At 44.6% G+C, this 20,442-nt stretch overlaps 1 protein-coding gene across 1 annotated transcript in view; it reads right to left on the reverse strand.

Annotated features, from left to right (window-relative positions):
* Positions 1 to 20,442, reverse strand: part of OXSR1 (oxidative stress responsive kinase 1) — an 80,542-nt gene that overhangs the window by 31,471 nt on the left and 28,629 nt on the right. Inside the window, exons 4-5 of the mRNA XM_015832546.1 lie at positions 14,722 to 14,863; positions 2,278 to 2,333 (exon numbers count right to left, since the gene is read on the reverse strand). Of these exons, the coding sequence (XP_015688032.1) occupies positions 2,278 to 2,333; positions 14,722 to 14,863 (198 nt within the window). The remainder of the gene's footprint in view (positions 1 to 2,277; positions 2,334 to 14,721; positions 14,864 to 20,442) is intronic.

Here is a 20,442-nt window from a genome sequence, read left to right on the forward strand (position 1 = left end):
TAGGCATGAAAGTCAGCTGGGTGACTTTGGGCCACTCACCAGGAGATGGTGAGTTCTAGTCCTGCCTTAGGCATGAAAGCCAGCTGGGTGACTTTGTGCAGTCCTTCTCTCTTAGCCCAACCCATAGAGTTGTTGTGGGGAAAACAGCAGGAGGAAGAAGAAGGATTAGGTATGTTCACTGCCTTGAGTTATTTGTAAAATAATAAAAGAATAAAATTAAAAGAATAAAATAATAAAACAAAATAATATATATATATTATATAGTAAAACAAAACAAAACAATATTCTGACTGTTCTGAAACCCTTGCTTTTGTGTTGCTTTAGTTGTTGTCGAATCTGCTCCACCTGTTGATGGGAAGAGAGAAATCTAAACCACAAGATATGAAAGGAATGCGAGTATTGTATTTCTCTTCCCAAGCTTGTTTTTACATCTGCCAATATGCTGTCCTGGATGGATTTCCAGGAAATTCAGAGACTGACCCAGACTGGTCATCTTACAAATTCTTCCCAGTTTTTATCTGGGGGAAAAAATGCACTTCCATCTGAAATACGAGCAAGCAAGTAGGTGCAAGCAAACAGGAAAATGATTGTGAAACAGAGATCAGAATGTCCTGAGGGAGACCAGGATTCTACCTTGTTTCCTGTTATTTTTTTATGGGCCTACCTTGGAATACTCAGACATGCAACAGGGCAACAGGCCTGTTTTAACCATGGTTTGTTGAATAAGCCACGAGGATCTAAGTCCAAATTGCTTGACCTCAGAACCTTAAGATGTGTGGACTTCAACTCCCAGAATTCTGCAGAGAGGTTGCTGGGAGTTGAATTCTGGGAATTGAAGTCCACACATCTTAACATGGTTGAGGCTCCAGGTCACACAAAACAGAACATTGCAAGCCACGATTTGCAAGTCCCAATGGCTGGGTTCGGACATGACTCTAAGGTGACATGAGATTTTGTACTTCTACTTGGGCAGGAAATAGTATCATTTGTTCAGAGGAGAGGAAGAAGTCCAACAGGCAATTATATTTTTCCTGCAGGCAGTCCTTGACTTTCAACTGACCACTTAATAGCGTTCGAAATTCTTACTCATCTACCTTGGGGCTATTTAAAATGGCTTTAGCTTTACCCAACTGGTTCAACCTGAACCAATCCAACCAGTTTAAATGAGAAACTGAGACATCTCCATTCTTTGGTTGGAATAATCTCTTAACTAAGAGAATCATGAGCATAGAAAGAATATCAATCCAACAGCACTTGGAGCCATTAGCAAAGGCAAGATTCGAATCCAGGATTCCAACATCAGACCCCCTTTTTTCTTTCCGCTATAGTTTGCCTTCCCCTCTCTTCCAGGGAGAAGATAAGCAAAGTCTGAACTTCTCATACTCTGCAGAAGACCGCCCTCCATCCAAACCGTTTTCCATTTCAGTTGGGATTTTGCTCAAGCATCCTACATCCACACAGCCAAACAACAGCAGGGCTCCCTTCTCTAACAAACCTTGTTTAAATCAGCATTCCCCAACCTTTGCTGCTTGGCGCCCCGGCTGGGAGGAGGAGGGGCATAGCAGGCCAGTGCACATATGCGTGCAGTTCGTCTCAAGTGAGCGGTGGGACGGCCCGCACGCAAATGCACACACAGCTGGACTGCAAGTTGAGCTGCGTGCGCATGCATGGGCACATCGGCCCACTGCTCACACGAGTCAAGCTGCATGCACTTATGTGCACTGGCCCACCGCTTACATGGCTTAGCTGCGAATAAGTCATGGCCCGGTAGTGGGCCACGGTCTGGGGGTTGGGGACCGCCGGTTTAAATGACAGAGAGCAAGAGTGGAAAGCCAGGAATTACGGGCCTCTATAGAAATAAAGAGTTGTGTGTGGCCTGTAAATTAGTATAGCAGAAGCTAAGGAGTGCAGTGCAGTCCTCCACACCAACCGAAGAAAACACGAATGCACAAAATCCCTCAACCTATTCCAAATTCACCAAAAGGAAATTGAGGCACAAATGGGGTGTAGAAAAAGGAGAAAAGACAAAAGGGCTACGGCAAATATGTTTCTCTAGGTGATGTCCTGCTAATAAAGCACAGTCTCAAAATAACCACCGCTGAATTTAGATTGAGCGGTTGGGAATTTTTACATGGAAAATCCTTTCATGCCGCCCAACTCTGGTAAATTCTCTTCCCTCCCCCCAAATTGGGAAAGGAGACACGTGTCAACTTAAGTCAGACAATCCAGAGCTCTGCTTTTGTTTGGGCTCCTTCCAAAGATTTGGTAGATACTCACCGGCAATCTGGACTGACCCATCTTCTCCCAGTAGGATATTGCCAGCTTTCACATCCCTAGGGAAAGAAAGAAAGAAAGAAAGAAAGAAAGAAAGAAAGAAAGAAAGAAAGAAAGAAAGAAAGAAAGAAAGAAAGAAAGAAAGAAAGAGGGAGGGAGGGAGGGAGGGGGAGAGAGAGAGAGAGGGAGGGAGAGAGGGAGAAAATATAGCCATGAGTATGAGATGCAGATTCTGTGTTTCCTTCCCATCATGTCAATCAAAAGCAATGCGTTCTTAAATCAAAGTCAGCACTAAAAAAAGAACTTATGACTGCTCTATGCATTTATGACCATTGCAGCGTCAAAATGTGGGTGTTTTGTAAGTGGGTGTAAGTTGAGTAGTCCTCAACTTACACCATTTGTTCAGTGACCGTTTGAAGTCACAACGGCATTGAAAAAAAGTCATATTTATGACCGTTGCCGTATCCCTGGGTCATGTGACCATCTTTTGCAACCTTCTGACAAGAAAAGTCAATGGGGAAGCCGGATTCACTTAACAACTGGGTTGCTAACTTGCATTCACTTCACAATTGTGGCGAGTAAAATGGGACTAAAGTCACTTAACAACTGTCTTACTTAGCAATGGAAAGTTTGGGTTCCACAGTGAGTCCAAGCCGACAAAAAAGAATGGATTTGTGGCAAATGAGTTGTCTCTGAAGATGATTCTTGACCCGAGCCTGCTGCCAAATGGAGGTTTCTACATCTTGGAAAAACTCTTAGGACTTGTCCAGCTGCTGCCAAAACAAGGATCCAAGCATAATGTCCTCTAGGCATTAAATAACATCCCAGCCTTTGACAGAAAAATGTCTTGGGAAAGGCTACGCTTGAAAACCCCGAGTTGCACCATGGTCCAGAGTTCGATGGATGAACGGGTCAGTTGTCTTAACAACTAAATTTGCTACTGCAGTTGCAAATGCAAGCTGGAGGGGTCAATCTTTAAAACAAGCCAGAGATCACCCTCAATGTATGACCACGATTGAGCCCAAAATTTATGTTGCTAAGCGAGAAATTTATTAAGTGAGTTTTGCCTCGTTTTACGTCTTGTCTTGCCACATTTGCCAAGCGAAACACTTCAGTTGTCGAATCAGTAACACTGTTGTTGTTAAGTGAATCTGGCTGACCCACTGACTTTGCTTGTCAGAAGGTCGCAAAAGGGGATCACCTGACCCTGGGACGCTGCCACCGTCATAAATGTGAACCACTTGTCAAACATCCAAATCTAAATCACGTGACCACAGGGATGCTGCAACGGTCATAAGTGTGAAAAATGGCCATAATGAACGGTTACTAAACACACTGTTGTAAGTCAAGGACTACCTATATAGCAAAGGGCTATTAGGAAACAGACATAAACACACACATAACTAATGGGTCACTGAATGTATCTCCTCTTCTGGTAAAGATTAGGGCAGGGGTGTCAAACTCAATTTCATTGAGGGCCGCATTAGCATTGTGGTTGCCCTCAGGGGGCCGGGTGGGTGTGGCCAGGGTGGGTGCGGCCTACTGGGTGGGCATGGATGGGGTGGGTGTGGCCTACTGGGTGGGCGTGGCCAGCTCTACATCATTCGGGTCAAGGGTGCCTGTGGGGGCCTGGGCAGGAGTGGGACAGATCTGAGGGTCTCTGGCAGAAGGGGGTGGGACCGGGGCAAGTGCCAAGGCATGGTCCACTGGAGGAGCCTCACTGTTCCTCTNACTGGTTGGGCATGGATGGGGTGGGTGTGGCCTACTGGGTGGGCGTGGCCAGCTCTACATCATTCGGGTCAAGGGTGCCTGTGGGGGCCTGGGCAGGAGTGGGACAGATCTGAGGGTCTCTGGCAGAAGGGGGTGGGACCGGGGCAAGTGCCAAGGCATGGTCCACTGGAGGAGCCTCACTGTTCCTCTCAGGCCATGTGGGGGGGTGGGGGGGCTTATGGAGCTAAGACTGAATGCATTTCAGCATAGATGGCCACCACAAAAGTGTACATTGGCTCCCTCCCGGCCGGCCTGGGCCAGGGCCAAGGCAGCGGGGGCCATTCCCTCACTGTTTCCAGGATGGCTTTGCGGGCCACATGAAACCACTTCGCGGGCCGCATCCGGCCCCTGGGTCTTGTGTTTGACATGTCTGGATTAGAGGATTTGTCAAACGAGAGAACATTTCTGTTTTTGTCACTACACTGGGGAGGTATGGGACTCCTTTAAGGAGAAACCTACCAGGGAGGACAATTAACCAGTGGAACAGCTTGCCTCCAGGAGTTGTTGGTGCTTCATCACTGGAGGTTTTTAAATAGAGACTGGACAGTCACTTGTCTGAGATGGAATAGGACCTATAGGTTCTCCTGCTTGAGCCGGGGGCTGGACTAGAAGACCTCCAAGGTCTCTTCTATTTCTATTATTTCTATTTCGTTCCATTCCCTCTTGTTTTCCTGGCCCTCTTGAGGACCTTTGACAGAATCTTCCTCCTCAGTAAGGCTCTGGCAGGGAGCTCCATTTTACCAGGATGTCTGGTTTCCTTCGGGTTTGACATACTAGATCAGTGTTTCCCAACCTCTGCAACTTTAAGAAATGTGGACTTCAACTCCCAGAATTCCCTAGTCAGCATGCTAGGAGTTGAATTTTGGGAGCTGCATTGTTGAAAAAAACCCTGTACGGTACAAGTAGTCCTCAACTTACAACCATTCATTTAGTGACCATTCAAAGTTACAACGGCACTGAAAAAGTGACCTTTGACCACTTTTCATACTTACGACCATTGCAGCATCCTTGTCATCATGTGATCAGAATTCAGACAGTTGGCCACCGACTCATATTTATGACAGTTGCGGTATCCTGGGACTCCTCTAACAATCCTGTTACTATCTACAGAACTACAGTGATAACTGTGGCAAGAAAAGGTTGTAAAAAGGGGCAAAACTCATTCAACTCCTAGCAACGGAAACTTCAGACTCAATTGTGGTCATAAGTTGAGGACTACCTGTACTAGAGGCAGTACCTGTTTTTAAGCTTTAAAAAAAAATCTGGATTTTTGTCTGCAGATTTAATGATACAACTGATGTTTCCCAACGTTACTAGAACAGAGGTGTGAAAGAGGACTGCTAACCTCAGCATTCAGCTTCCTTGGACCTCAACTAATGGCAGGACCTAGCTGACCTTGGCTAATTTTTAATTAAGCAGGATTAAACCTGGTTAATACTTGGATAAAAGACTACTAGGAAATCAATCAATCAATCAGAATAGAGCTGGAAGGTACCTTGGAGGTCTTCTAGTCCAACCCCCTGCTCATGCAGGAGATCCTATACCATTTCAGACAATTTTTTTTTTAAAAAAATTCTTAAAAATTTCCAGTGATGAAGCACCCACAAATTCCAGAGGCAAGTTGTTCCACTGATTAATTGTTCTTACTGTTAGGAAGTTTTAGAAATCAAATGAACACCCTGGAAGAAGAGAACGGCCAATCATTTTTATACTGTCGCCAATGAAATTACATTAACTAATTACACGAAGCTGGCAATAATCCAACTAAGAAACATTAAAGAAGTCAGATCTGGTGATTAAGGGATGGGAGACCACCAGGATATCTGAGGGTTGTAGGCTAGAATGGGAAGGAGGCAGATGCCAACCATTTCTTGGCAAATCATTTCTAAGAAAAGTATGGTGGTATATCAATGAAGTTACCAGGAATTGAGCTTTTCCCAAAGAAAGTTTGACTTAAGCTTCCATGAATGCCCCTTATGGCAGCCATATTGACTTATATTGAAAAGAGTGATCTTCACTTAATCCCTGGTGTTCTCAGTATGAGCTATACAGGTCATCCTTGATTTACAACAGATCATTTAGTGACCGTTCAACATTACAACCGCACTGAAAAAAAGTGACTTATGACTGTTTCTCACACTTATGACTGTTGTGGCCCCTCATGGTCATGTGATTTATATTCGGATGCTTGACAACTGGCTCATATTTATGATGGTTGTAATGTCTGGAAGTCACGTGATCACCTTTTGTGTTCTTCTGGCAAAGCAAAGTCAATGGGGAAGCCAGATTCGCTTGACAACGGTGTTACTAATTTAACAACTGCAGTGATTCACTTAACACATGTGGCCAGAAAAGTTGTAAAATGGGGCAGAACTCACTTAACAAATATCTCACTTAGCAACATACATTTTTGCCTCAGTTGTGGCCGAAACTGGAGACTAGCTTTACACTGCAGGGGAAGGCATTAACCAGGCTGTGAAGGCCACCAAGGGCAATCACATGACCCCAGAGGACGCTGGGACGTTGCAACCGACGTAAATGCATGCTGGTTGCCGAACACCCAATTCTGATCAGGTGATCCTGGGGATGGATGCTGCAACAGTTGGTCAGAGGTCACTTTTTTCAATGGCACTGTTACTTTGAACAGTCGCTAAACAAATGGTTGTAACCCAAGGACTACCTGTATTAAATTACTACACATTCAAGATTCTCTTGAAAATTAATGAGAGGAGAGTGTTTGAGGACCAATTTTTCAAAGGTGGTATAAGGATCAAAGGAAGAAAATATTTGTAGCTCAGGGCTGAACTGTGGGGGTCCTTGGTGCTCTCTGAGCTTGATTGTTTTCTTGCAGATGTTTCATGACCCAGCTAGGTAACGTCATCAATGCTAGTGTGTGTCGGGTTTGCTACATGTTTTCATAGTTTGCCCTGGCAGTTTTCTGGTATACTCCAAGGGCAGAAAATCCTCAACTTATAACAGCTCATTTAGTGACTGTTCAAAGTTAGAACAGCATTGAAAAAAGTGACTTATGACTGGTTTTTATTTCCTTCCCCTCCCACCCATGACCCTAGGCACTTCCTCCAATGGAAAGTTATGCCATCATCATAATCCTTACGGCCTCTGCAACAAAGAAGCTTTACTTCCATCCAGCGGAACGGTTCTTTTACACTGGAGTAACCCCACGAAATCACATCTCTCACACACAGGTATCAAAATTATATGAGCACCATTTGAGCCAACCCTAGTGCTGTCTCCAAATGCACCCTTTTCCTTCTCTTCTAAGTAAGCATTAGCCATTATAATAAGGATGTCATTTCCTGGCGTACTCAGAAAACTAGAGATGTAAGAACCAAAAATGGCCCTCTTACAAAAACAGGGAGCCACAGGGCTGCTTTTGGTACCCTGCTGCATCGGGAAAACGGTTCATCCAGAAAGAGAGAAGATGGGTGAAGTGTTGGACAGGAGCCCTAAAAGTCTTTAGGCAACACAGATCATAGAATCACAGAGTTGGAAGGGATCTTTAAGATCATCTAGGCCAACCCTCTGCTTGAGCAGGAGGCTCTATACCAGGGGTGTCAAACTCAATTTCACTGAGGGCCGCATCAGCATTGCGGTTGCCCTCAGGGGGCTGGGTGGGTGTGGCCAGGGTGGGTGCAGCCTACTGGGTGGGCGTGGATGGGGTGGGCGTGGCCTACTGGGTGGGCGTGGCCAGCTCTACATCATTCGCTTCAAGGGTGCCTATGGGGGGCCTGGGCAGGAGTGGGACAGATCTGAGGGTCTCTGGCAGAAGGGGTGGGACCGGGGCAAGTGCCAAGGCATGGTCCACTGGGGCAAGTGCCAAGATGGCCACCACAAAATTGTACATTGGCCCCCGGCTGGCCTGGGCCAGGGCCAAGGCAGTGGGGGCCGTTCCCTCACTGTTTCCAGGATGGCTTCGCGGGCCACATGAAATCACTTCGCAGGTCGCATCCGGCCCCCGGGCCTTGTGTTTGACATCTGCTCTATACCATTCCAGACAAATGGCTGTCCAGTCTTTTCTTAAAAACCTCCAGTGATGAAGCACCCACAACTTCTGAAGGCAAGCCATTCCACTGGTTAATTGTTCTCACTGTTAAGAAGTTTCTCCTTAGTTGTAGTTTATTGATTGCAAAGTTTTCCTCAGGTTTTCCTATCCCTTCCTGGGCTATTAAAATCACATTGGCAAGGTCTGTACTGAACACCTGGCTGCAAACTACTGTACTCAACTGGATTTTAACCTAGCCCCTTGTGCAATCCCAGGCCACATTCTGGAAGTAAGAGGATGTAGTCACAGGAGAGAGGTGCAAAATTGATTCGTTATTTATTCTTGCCTTTAGCAGCAATAACTATGTTGTTTGACGGCTTTGCTAGCAACTTGCAGGCTGTGAACTTTCCTTTCCCCCTTGGGGAAAGAATTCAGGAGTGCTAGATTTATTTTTCCTGCTAATTACAGTATACATTGAGGGTTTTTTAAGGAGCTTATGTGAAAAAGATGTGTCTGAAAATTAAAGGATGTATGTATTTGAGTTGTGAGACAGGGAAGTACATAGACTTATGCACTGGACAGTGTGAGATTGGGAAAAGAACATCTCTTTACCGTGTTATACAGACACACACATATATTCCAAGCTTGAAAACTTGTATCCACATCTGAGCTAGCAAATTGCCAATCATGCCTGGGCTTGGGGAGAAGGCCCTCTCCTTCTTCTGTGAATAAAAATCCCCAAACCTGGAATGCAGTGGGTGGGTGTGCGCACACATGTGCTTGGCTGCTAGCAGTCTGGGAAGGCGAGGAGTTTGTGGTGCCCCACGTTGTCCCATCGAGTTAGCCAGTGCGACTTGTTCCGTTCTGACCAAGCTGTGTCCAGTGAGGGCAATAGAAGAAACGGACGACAGAGAATGAGGTGGCTGGATGGAGTCACTGAAGCAGCAGGCGTGAACTTAAATGGACTCCAGAAGATGGTAGAGGACAGGAAGACCTGGAGGAACGTTGTCCATGGGGTCGCGATGGGTCGAACACGACTTCGCAATTAACAACAACAACAAAGAAGATAGGCTCAAGATATAGACTTGGGCCTTATCTAACAAAATGAAATTCAGTGTAGAGAAAAATAAGATTCTACATTTAGGCAAGAAAAACCAAATCCAGAGGTATAGAAAAGATGATACCTGGCTCAATAGTGGTAACTGCAGGAGGGATGTTAGAGTCCTAGTGGACAATCACTTAAATGTGAGCCAGCCGTGTGCTGCAGCTGCCAAAAAAGCCAATACAGTACTGCATTAACAGAGGGATCGAATCAAGATCAGATGAAGTATTAATACCACTTTATCATGCCTTGATAAAACCACACTTGGAATACTGTATCCAGTTTGGTCGCCACAATTTAAAAAAGACGTTGATAATGCAGAAAAGAGCAACCAAGATGATTGGAGGGCTGAAGGCTAAAACATATGAAGAATGGTTGCAAGAATTGTGTTATGCCTAGTTTAATGAAAAGAAGAACTAGGGGTGACATGATAGCAGTCTTCCAATATTTGAGGGGCTGCCACAAAAAGAGGGAGTCGGCCTATTCTTTAAAGCACCGGATGGAAGGACAAGAAGCAATGGATGATAGATTATCAAAGAGAAATCCAACATAGAATTAAGGAGAAATTTTCTAACAGTGAGAACAATTAATCAGTGGAACAACCTGCCTCCAGAAGCTGTGAGTGCTCCAACAGTGGAGGTTTTCAAGAAACAAGACAACCACTTGTCTGAAATGGTATAGGGTTTCCTGCCTGAGCCGGGGGTTGGACTAGAAGACCTCCAAGGTCCCTTCCAACTCTGTTATTCCATTATTCTGTTACTTTATTACAAGGGCTCAATTTCAGAGAGATGTTCAACTCTAAAGAAGAAAAGAGGGAATTCGGAGCTGAGATGAAGAAGAAAGGGAAACCTATTCATATAGGATCACAGTTTGGAAAGAAGTGATCCCTTGTTCCTCTAAACCAGTGGTTCTCAACCTTTTTAATGCCGCGACCCCCAACCGGTCGTAAGTCGAGGACTAAACCAGTTGTAAGTCGAGGACTAAACCGGTCGTAAGTCGAGGACTAAACCGGTCGTAAGTCGAGGACTACCCAACCGGTCGTAAGTCGAGGACTTTCCCTGTCCGGGAGCGCCGTGTATGCGTGGTTCCGCCCCCTGCGCCGGCCGAGGCGTAGCTGGCAATCGGCAGAGACGGAGCAGGCCGACCACCAGCTGGCCCAGCCCAAGGGAGGTAAGGCACCCGCCAGAAAAGGGGAAAAAAATGGCGGACAAAAAAAATGGCGGACAGCCTTGCTTGGCGACCCCCGTGAAATGGTCGATCGACCCCAAATGGGGTCGCGACCCATAGGTTGAGAACCGCTGCTCTAAACCTCACAATCACATTAAGCACTTTAACTGTGCCAATTTTAGATTTCACGTTTTGGCAACAGCAGTGCTGTCAATCAATATCAGGTTTCAATTCAGTTCCAGCATGTTGTGGTCTTGAATCAGTAGCAAGAGAGTTCTGATGTCTTAATCTTCTCTTGGCACATTTTATTCATCCTGGATTTCTCCTTGTATGATCCCCAAAGCAAGTGAGGAAGAAAGTAAGTTAATAATCTGCTGATGGAAGACGAGCAGAAAAAGACAAATACCACATAGCAGGTAATGAATAACACACAACAGTTAACAACAATGGCAAGGCAATTGTTGTTAACAATCTTATGGCAAGGCAACAAAAAACATCTGTGATCCATCTTGTCAACATCTCAAGACCCAAGAAATACTAGTTTCAATCTTAGAAGAAACAGATTCTATTCCTAGACTTGTAAACAACAACAAATCTAGAAAAAACATCTAAAAAAAAAACTTGGATAGATTTTATGATAGTTTCAATTGGGAAACCGTGAGCATCTTAGACCAAGCTAAGTCCAAAAATGCTACTGAATTTCTGGATGCTGTCAGTCAAACAAATCAGCCCTTAACAGGCACATACAGATAAATAACATTTACATACTATTTAAAAGAGACAATCAAAAAGCTAAAAAGTGAACAAAAACCAACTGATTGACCAACCACACTCAAAGTGCAGTCTTTAATGGAACCACATCTACATGGAGGGAAGTGTGTAGTGGGGTGCCCCAAGGCTCTGTTCTGGGCCCAGTGCTCTTCAACATCTTCATCAACGATTTGGATGAGGGGATAGATGGGGAACTCATCAAATTTGCAGACGACACCAAGCTGGCAGGAATAGCCAACAGGCTTAAGATACAGGAGGATCTGGACAGACTTGAACACTGGGCGCTATCTAACAAAATGAAATTCAAGAGTGAAAAAAGTAAGGTTCTACATTTAGGAAAGGAAAAAAAAAGCCCAAATACACAGATATAGCATAGGTGGTGCTTGGCTCAATAGTAGTGAGAGGGATCTTGAAGTCCTAGTGGACTATCACCTAAATATGAGCCAGCCGTGTGCTGCAGCTGCCAAAAAAGCCAATGCAGTCCAAGGCTGCATTAACAGAGGGATAGAATCAAGATCACATGGTGTCGGTAGCAACAGCACTTAGACTTATGGTTCACAGTGCTTTACAGTGCCTCACATGCAGAACAGAGTGCTTTAAAGCCTTCTCTAAGTGGTTTACAGAGTCAGCATCTTGGCCCTCCCCAACAATCTGGGTCCTCCTTTTACCGATCTCGGAAAGATGGAAGGCTGAGTCAACCTTGAGCCCCATCAGGATCAAACTGCTGGCAGTGAGCAGTGAGTAAGTGTGCAATAATGCCTTCTAACCACTGCCCCACCAAGGCTCCACTCTATAATGCCTTGATAAGAACATACTTGAAATGTTGTATCATGTTTTGGTCACCACCATATAAAAAAGATATTGAGACTTTAAAAAGTGTGTAGAGAAGAGCAACAAAGATGATTAGGGAACTGGAGGCTAAAACATATGAAGAACGGTTGCAAAAATTGCATTATGTCTTCTTGTTCTTGTGCCATATCCATTATCAGACGTTGGCGATCACGTTGGCGATTCTGTTTTTATCAGCAGCCCCACGAAAAGGTGCTGCTGAGTTTTGTCCAAACCAGTCCCTTAGATTTTGAAGCTAGATGTTCTTCTTCTGCCTGGACCTAGTTTGCCTTCAATCGTTCCCTGGAGGATTAAATGGAGTATGCCGTATTTTTCTGGATGTCGCATCACATGTCCGAAATATTCTAACTTTCGTTTTTTAATTGTTTAGATTATTTCCCTTGGCTTTTCTGATCTTGTCAACCTAGCTTATATGTAACAGCTGCCTGTAAATTCACATTTCAAATGCTGCTAGTCTTTTCAGGTGGCCTTCTGTCAGAGACCAACTCTCTACTTCAGTGATGGCGAACCTTTTAGAGACCGAGTGCCCAAACTGCAACTCAAAACCCACTTATGCATCGTCGGGTGCTGGGTGGGTGTGGCCAATTGGGTGGGTGTGGCCAATTGGGTGGACATGGCTGTGGTGGTAACGGCAGACTGGGTGGGACTAAAAAGTTCAATCAATCAATTCCAACTTTGCAAGATCTTTTTTTTCCCCGCGAGAAGTTGAAATTGACTGATTGAACCTTTTTTTTTTTTTTTTGCAGACAGCAGCAGAGGCCTAAAGCGAAAAGGTTTTATAAAACTCAGCTGAAGGCCTAGGACTGGGGCAATGGGGCGCGTGCCCACAGAGAGGACTCTGAGTGCCGCCTCTGGCACCAGTGCCATAGGTTCGCCACCACTGGTCTACTTCATAGAGCAGGGTAGAAAAAAATATAGCATCCGACAAGCCTGATTTTCAATCTTAGGCTTATGTCATGACTGCAGAAGACCTTTTTCATTTTGAAGAACGCTGTTTGAGCTTTCTCTGTCCTTGTCTTTACTTCAGTGGCCATGTCCCAGCTTCCATGTAAATTAGAACCGAGGTGGGTGATCCTTTCCACTTTTTCTAATGGTATTCCTTCCGAATTTATTGGTAGTAAATTAACGGGTTGTTTGCTGATGACCATGATCTTGGTTTTTGAGGTGTTAAGCTTCAAGCCGTATTTTTCAGATATTTCTGTGACTCTGTTATGTCTACTTCAATGAAAAGATTACGGGCGACATGATAGCAGTGTTCCAATATCTAAGGCAGACATGTCAAACACAAGGCCCGGGGGCCAGATGCGGCCCGCGAAGTGGTTTCATGTGGCCCGTGAAGCCATCCTGGAAACAGTGAGGGAACGGCCCCCGCTGCCTTGGCCCCGGCCCAGGCCGGCCGGCAGCCAATGTACAATTTTGTGATGGCCATCTATGCTGAAACGCATTCAGTCTTAGCTCCACAAGGCCGTCCGGAAACAGCGAGGAACCGGCCCCTGCTGTGTTGGCCCCGCCCCCTGGGTGCATGCTGGGGAGGTGTCACCCTCTGTGAGGAATGAAGAAATGGACCATGCCTTGGCGCTTGCCCCGGTCCCACCCCCTTCTGCCAGAGACCCTCAGATCTGTCCCACTCCTGCCCAGGCCCCCACAGGCACCCTTGACGCGAATGCAGAGCTGACCACGCCGACTCAGTAGACCACACCCACTCCATCCACACCTACCCAGTAGGCCGCACCCACCCTGGCCACACACCCCCCCAGGGCAACTGCAATGCTGATGCGGCCCTCAATGAAATTAGACACCCCTGATTATAGGAGCTGCCACAAAAAAGAGGGAGTCAAGGTATTCTCCAAATGTGTGTGAAGGGGGGGGGAACGCAGGAAAAGCAGCAATGATTGGAAGTTAACAAAGGCGAGAACCAACCTAGAACTAAAAAGAAATTTCCTGACAGTGAGAACAATTAATCAATGGAACGACTTGCCTCCAGAAACTATGGGCGCTCCAACAACGGAAGTTCTTGAGAAGAGATTGGGCAACCATTTGTCTGAAACGGTACACGGTCTCCTGCCTTAAAGAATCGTTTTCCTTTTTTCCAATAAAGTTCACAGCTCCAAGATTTTCCAGCCTCCCTGGCAACCCAAACCATGTAGTTTTCAGACTGAGAGAGGCTGCTGCAAGGCACAGTTTTAAACCTCATTCTTTCTTAAGCTTGCCAGACTTAAGGTTCACCCTTGCTAATCATAAAGAGACTGGCATTCGATGAAAAGGGACCACTTGCTTCCTGACAAGTCAGTCGTGAATCCCACAACTGGCAGCCAATCTGAAATGCATCCGATGGAGGATACTGCAACCTCAAGAAATTGTGTGTCCTTTTCATACAACGTGTTAGTGAGAAAAGGTTACCACCAGATCCTTCCTGATATTTTTGCAACCAGAGATTAACAAAAGGCTCTTTGTCTGGCAGGTGTCAATCTTGCCTGAGTTCCTGTTCCCTTACTGGCAGAAGTCATTCGATATCTTCAGTCGTAAATAAGCACACAGAAATAAACCACATTCACACACCATTCAAAGGAGGCAATTAAAAACCTAGAAAGGAAGCAAAAAGACTAGAACACATTGTCTCCAGCAGCCAATGCCCAGATAAGCAGGGATTAACCCCAGACAAACAGAGAAACGTGTGGGGGAGATTGCAGATGGGAACCCACAGCTCTGATTCTTCATGGTTAGGAAAAACATGGAAGCATCAACCTGAGCATCAACCATCTGAAGCAACGCATCAGAAACCCACCTGTGGATTTGTCCATTTTTATGCAGGTACTCCAATCCTTCCAAAACCTCTTTGAGGATTGTGGCTATTACAGGCTCATCCAGGACTCCATTCTTATGTTCCCCTTTGGCTACAATGTGCTTGATCACATCCAGAACAGAACCTGTGTAGATAAGAAGAAAAGGCTTTAATAAGTGGAAGAAAGAAGATTCTCCTGATAATTTTTCTCTACTGATATCAAATTTGATGCTGATGCTGCTGATAGGTTTATACACCACCTTAAACCTTGATTTTAACTATATTTATTGAAGCAGGTACTTGGCTTGGCTTGCACACAACTCTAAAAATCAAACTGTGGTTTATAAACTACAGGTAGTCCTCAATTTGTTCAACGACCATTAGAAGTTACAACAGCACTGAAAAGTGACACAAAAGCAGACCTCTCACTTAAGACCTTCACAGCACACACACCCAGTCAAGTGATCAAAATTTGGTTGTTTAGAATCGGCATGCATTTATTAGTTGTGGTGTCCTGCAGTCATGTGATTGTCATTTGCAACCTTTTCAGCCAACCTCTGATGAGTAAAGTCAGTGAGTGAAGCTGGATTCTCTTAATACCCATACGACTGACTTAACAGTATAACAGAGTTGGAAGGGACCATGGAGATCTTCTAGTCCAACCCCCTGCTCAGGCAGGAAACCCTATACCATTTCGGACAAATGGCTGTCCAGTCTCTTCTTAAAAACTTCCAGTGTTGGAGCATCCACCGCTTCTGGAGGCAGGTTGTTCCATTGGTTAATTGTTCTAACTGCCAGGAAGTTTCTCCTTAGTTCTAGGTTGCTTCTCTCCTTGATTAGTTTCCATCCGTTGCTTCTTGTCCTGCCTTCAGGCGCTTTGGAGAATAGCTTGACTCCCTCTTCTTTGGGGCAGCCCCTGAGATATTGGAACACTGCTATCATGTCCCCCCTCGTCCTTCTCTTCATTAAACTAGACATGCCCAATTCCAGCGGCCTTTCCTTATATGCTTTAGCCTCCAGTCCCCCAAGCATCTTTGTTGTTCCTCTCTGCACGCTTTCTAGTCATGTCACCCCTAGTCCTTTTTCTCATTAAACTAGACTCTAGAGTCTAGTTACTAGACATACCAAATGTCTGCCACCATTCTTCACATGTTTTAGTCTCCAGTCCCGTAATCAAAAAGATCAGAGAATCAGGCCATGACTCAGTTAGCAACCACCTTGCTTGGCCTTGGAAATTCTGATCCCAATTGTGGTCATAAGTCAAGGATTATCTGTTCAACAGCTGGATTCATGGTTTTCCCTAAACCAGAATCAAACAAGCCAAGTGATAGCTTAGTCAAGATACGGGTAAAATGGATCTCAAATTGCAAAGACCTCAAACCCACATTTGCTCCTTATATAAGGAATCAGAAACATTTGAAAACTGCATTGTAAGGCTTCACCCAGCATTTACTCTCAAACAGCTGAGCAGCACAGGAAGAGGAAATGTTTAGATGAATGCCAGGTTGGAAAAGGAAAATATCCTTCTCAACTTTTCAACGTGAAATTTAAATATTTCTAGTCCAGAGAGATTAGGCAACAGTCACTAATTTACTAAACCTTTCACCTTTTTCTAATATTTAGGGATGACACAGCTTGCATTGTTTAGACATAGCACTGCTGTAATCTGATTATTTTGACACAATAAATTTACCATTTATTATGTCAAACGTTCTTAATAGCAAACAGGTTTGCTAAAAGATTTTGGAAGCTGAATCACCGTCTTTAAAACTGGTTTATTTTATTTTATTTTTACATTAAAGCCTTAAACTCAAAACCAGAAAACTTGCAACCACGGCCAAATTCAGAAGAAAAGGTACAGATTTTATTTTGTTGAGGTAGTCAGTTAAAGCCGCAGGGTGCAGTAGGAAGCATGTTCAGGCTTGTTACAGGTGACCTGACAGCTAAAATCCACTCAACTACGCCTTATTGAAAATTAAGACTTAACAGTATTTATCTTGATGGCTGCTTAAGCTCAAGTGACAGCCTAAGAATACCCAATTGAAAATAGACCTATTACAAGGATATTTTGCATGGTTTAAAATTGTTTCCTGACTTACCTTCCAAAAATTGTACTTTCAAGATCTTTTCCGCTACAGATTAATTGGCTTCATAAAAACACTGACCAGGTTAATTAACCTACTTCTCCCTCAAAACAAACTGATGTATATTAGCTCTAAAAATCGCACATATACAGATATAAATTCAAATAATAAATAAATAAATAAATAGTCCTCAGCTTACAACAGTTCATTTAGTGACCATTCAAAGTTACAGTGACACTGAAAAAAGTGACTTATGACCGTTTTTCACACTTACAACCTTTGCAGCGTTCCCATGATCACATGATCAAAATTCAGACACTTGGCAGGTGACTCATATTTACGACCGTTGCAGTGTCCCGGGGTCACATGATCCCCTTTTGCGACCTTCTGACAAACAAAGTCAATGGGGAAGCCAGATTCACTTAACAACCATGTGACTCACTTAGCTCCAGTGATTCACTAAACAACTGTGGCAAGAAAAGTCATTAAATGGGGCAAAATTCACTTAGCAAGTGTTTCACTTAGCAACGCAAATTTTGAGCACAACTGTGGTCACAACTTGAGGACTACCCTTATTAATGGAACAAAAGTGGGTGCGAAAGGGACTTGAGAACACAGGTAGTCCTCAATTTATGACTGCTCATTTAATGACTTTTTAAAGTTATGCCAGAAAATTCTAACAGCTGACCTCTCTCTGGTGACCTGATTGTATTTTGGGTGCTCCGCAATTGGCTCACATTTACAGCTGAATCATATGACTGTGACTTACAATGTTTTTTGTCAAAAACCAGCATTTACTTCCAGTTTCCAGCAAAAACTGGACTGTAGGGATTAATGGATTCACTTAACGGCCAGTGTTTGCTTACCAAAAGCAGCTAAAAAACATTGCAAAATCAGGTCAGTCACATGATGACCTGCTTTAGGACTATCATGGGTTATGACAGTAATTGCTCACTTATAGTCGTAAGGCGAGGACTACCTACAGTAAGTATTTTGTGGCTGCTACAAAAAGTAGCTGATTTCCTCCCAGGGTTATTTGGGAGCTTAAAATAACAATGCCAGCAAAGTCTCTTCCCTTATATAAAATCTATATATCAATTAGACCAAACTTAGAATCTGATGCACGCTTCTAATTATTACATTTCAAAATAATATAGAGGAGCTGGAAAAATAACTAAACAAAAAAAAAAATGGCATTATGACAATGTTTCCCAACCTTGGCAACTTTAAGATGAGTGCCACTCACCTTCCGGAATTCCTCTGGCTGAGAAATTCTGGGAGTTGAAGTCCATACATCTTAAAAGTCGCCATGGCTCAGATACTGATTTGCATCAGCATTAAAAGAATCACATCAGTTCCTTTGTGCAAGGAGATGATTAACCATCCAGTGTTTCCCCAATTTGCCCACTTCTAGATGTGTAGACTTTGACTCCCAGAATTCCCGTGCCAGAATCTTTGCTGCCGGGAATTCTGGGGGGTGGGGGGTGGTTTGAAGTCACTGAATGAAGCCATTCTTTAACCCAGCCATTATCTCTGTGTGTCTCTGGATATTTATTGTGCCTGTTTTTCTTTATAATTTTCTTTACTGCTGATGGGTGCTCTTTGTAATTTAGTTTTGCTATTTTAAGCTTCTTCAGGAGGGAATGCAAGCTGGCCAGAGTCTCTCTGGACGAGAGTGACATACAAACCCTTGTAAAGAAACGGTTTCTGAAGGAGCCGAGGCTTTAACCTGGCAAGATACACAAGAACCACTTAGAATTGATCATCCACGTGCTGTACTGAAAAGAGATGAAGTGTCTCCAGAAATTGCCAACAGGCTCAGTAATATGTTATTAAAACCAACTCTAGATTATTTCAGATATTTTCAAGCATCCAGTTTAAGATGCTGGAAGAGTAAATAAGCTGTTGCAAATGTGCTCTTTAGAAGGTTTTTAGCATACACATAAACACATACATATATATTAAAGCAGGGGGTGTCAATCTCAATTTCACTGAGGGCCGCATCAGCATTGCAGTTGCCCTCGGGGGGGGGGCGGGGGGGTGTGGCCAGGGTGGGTGCAGCCTACTGGGTGGGCGTGGATGGAGTGGGTGTGGTCTACTGAGTGGGCGTGGTCAGCTCTACATTCGCGTCAAGGGTGCCTGTGGGGGCCTGGGCAGGAGTGGGACAGATCTGAGGGTCTCTGGCAGAAGGGGGTGGGACCAGGGCAGAGCCCATCAAGCCAGATATGTGAAGTAGGCGAGAGCCAATTGCTGGCCACTTCCAGGCGATGGTGCATTTCTTCATTCCTCACAGAGGGTGACACCTTCCCAGCAGGCACCCAGGGGGTGGGGCCGACGCGGCAGGGGCCGGTTCCTCGCTGTTTCCAGACGGCCTTGTGGAGCTAAGACTGAATGCGTTTCAGCATAGATGGCCACCACAAAATTGTACATTGGCTCCCGGCCGGCCTGGGCCAGGGCCAAGGCAGCGGGGGCCGTTCCCTCACTGTTTCCAGGATGGCTTCGCGGGCCACATGAAACCACTTTGCGGGCTGCATCCGGGCCCCGGGCCTTGTGTTTGACATGTCTGTATTAAAGGCATTATTAGTCCCAAAGCATCAAACATATTCTGAAGCTGCAAAAAGAGAAAAGTTCAAATCCCTTCTTTCCTTCCTCTCCTTCCTTTCTTCCTTCCCTTTTCCCTTCCTTCCTTCCTCCCTTCCTTTCTTCCTTCCCTTCCTTCCTTCTTTCCTTCTTCCTTCCTTCCTTCCGCCATCATTTTGTTTCTCACATGCAGTGTGAATAACCAGCACTGACAGAGAGAGAAATGTTTACACTTCTGACTCCCGTAAGAATCCCTTAAAAGGCCAATTCATTCAATCTGATGCATTAATAAAATTGCTAATTAGGCTTCAGTTCTGAAATGGAGGGAAGGAAAACTAATTGTGCATCACTTTAGAAAGAAACCAAAGCAGGGGCAGTGTTTACAACAGGGTCAGACCCAGAACCTTTGGGTCAGAAGGAGGTCATGCCAAAAACACCAATAACTGCCTCAACTGCAATTATAGATATATATTTTTTCAGCCCAAAAGCCTGCTTGCCAGTTGTAAAGGTAGCCGTGCGGGACTGTTTCTACTCCCCTCCCAACCAGCCTTTCCAGCTTCGTGACCTCCAGACGTGATGGGCTTCAAGAGCCAAAATCCCATCATCACCCAACTTCTAAATTTCTAGAAACGGGAATTGAACATCGCTGGAGCATGCTAAGATAGAGGCAGCTGGCCAAGATACATAATACAACTGAGCTAAAAAGCACGTTTTACAAGCCTAAGTCGCAATTTTCCTATACCTTCCATTAATCAAGTTTATTAGCTTAGTGTGTTATATGAGAATAAATTCCGTATAGCTGCACACCCTGCATGCACTGTTTGTCTGTCTTCCATCAGACTTTTCTCTCCAAAAACCCCTGATCCAACTTCATAAAGCCCACTCACTATCCAGAGTTATTTTTAACTGAAATTATAATTTATTCATTAACTTCCATGCAGATCTGGTCTCGAAATGGCTCAAAGCTTTAAAAAAGCCTTCCCTGGTCCAGTCGTGTCTGGCTCTAGTCCAGTGGTTCTCAACCTTTTTAGTGCCGTGACCCCCAAACGGTCATAAGTCG

Source organism: Protobothrops mucrosquamatus, unplaced genomic scaffold (assembly GCF_001527695.2).
Source record: "Protobothrops mucrosquamatus isolate PMUCROS unplaced genomic scaffold, P.Mucros_1.0 scaffold5, whole genome shotgun sequence".
Lineage (NCBI taxonomy): Eukaryota > Metazoa > Chordata > Lepidosauria > Squamata > Viperidae > Protobothrops > Protobothrops mucrosquamatus.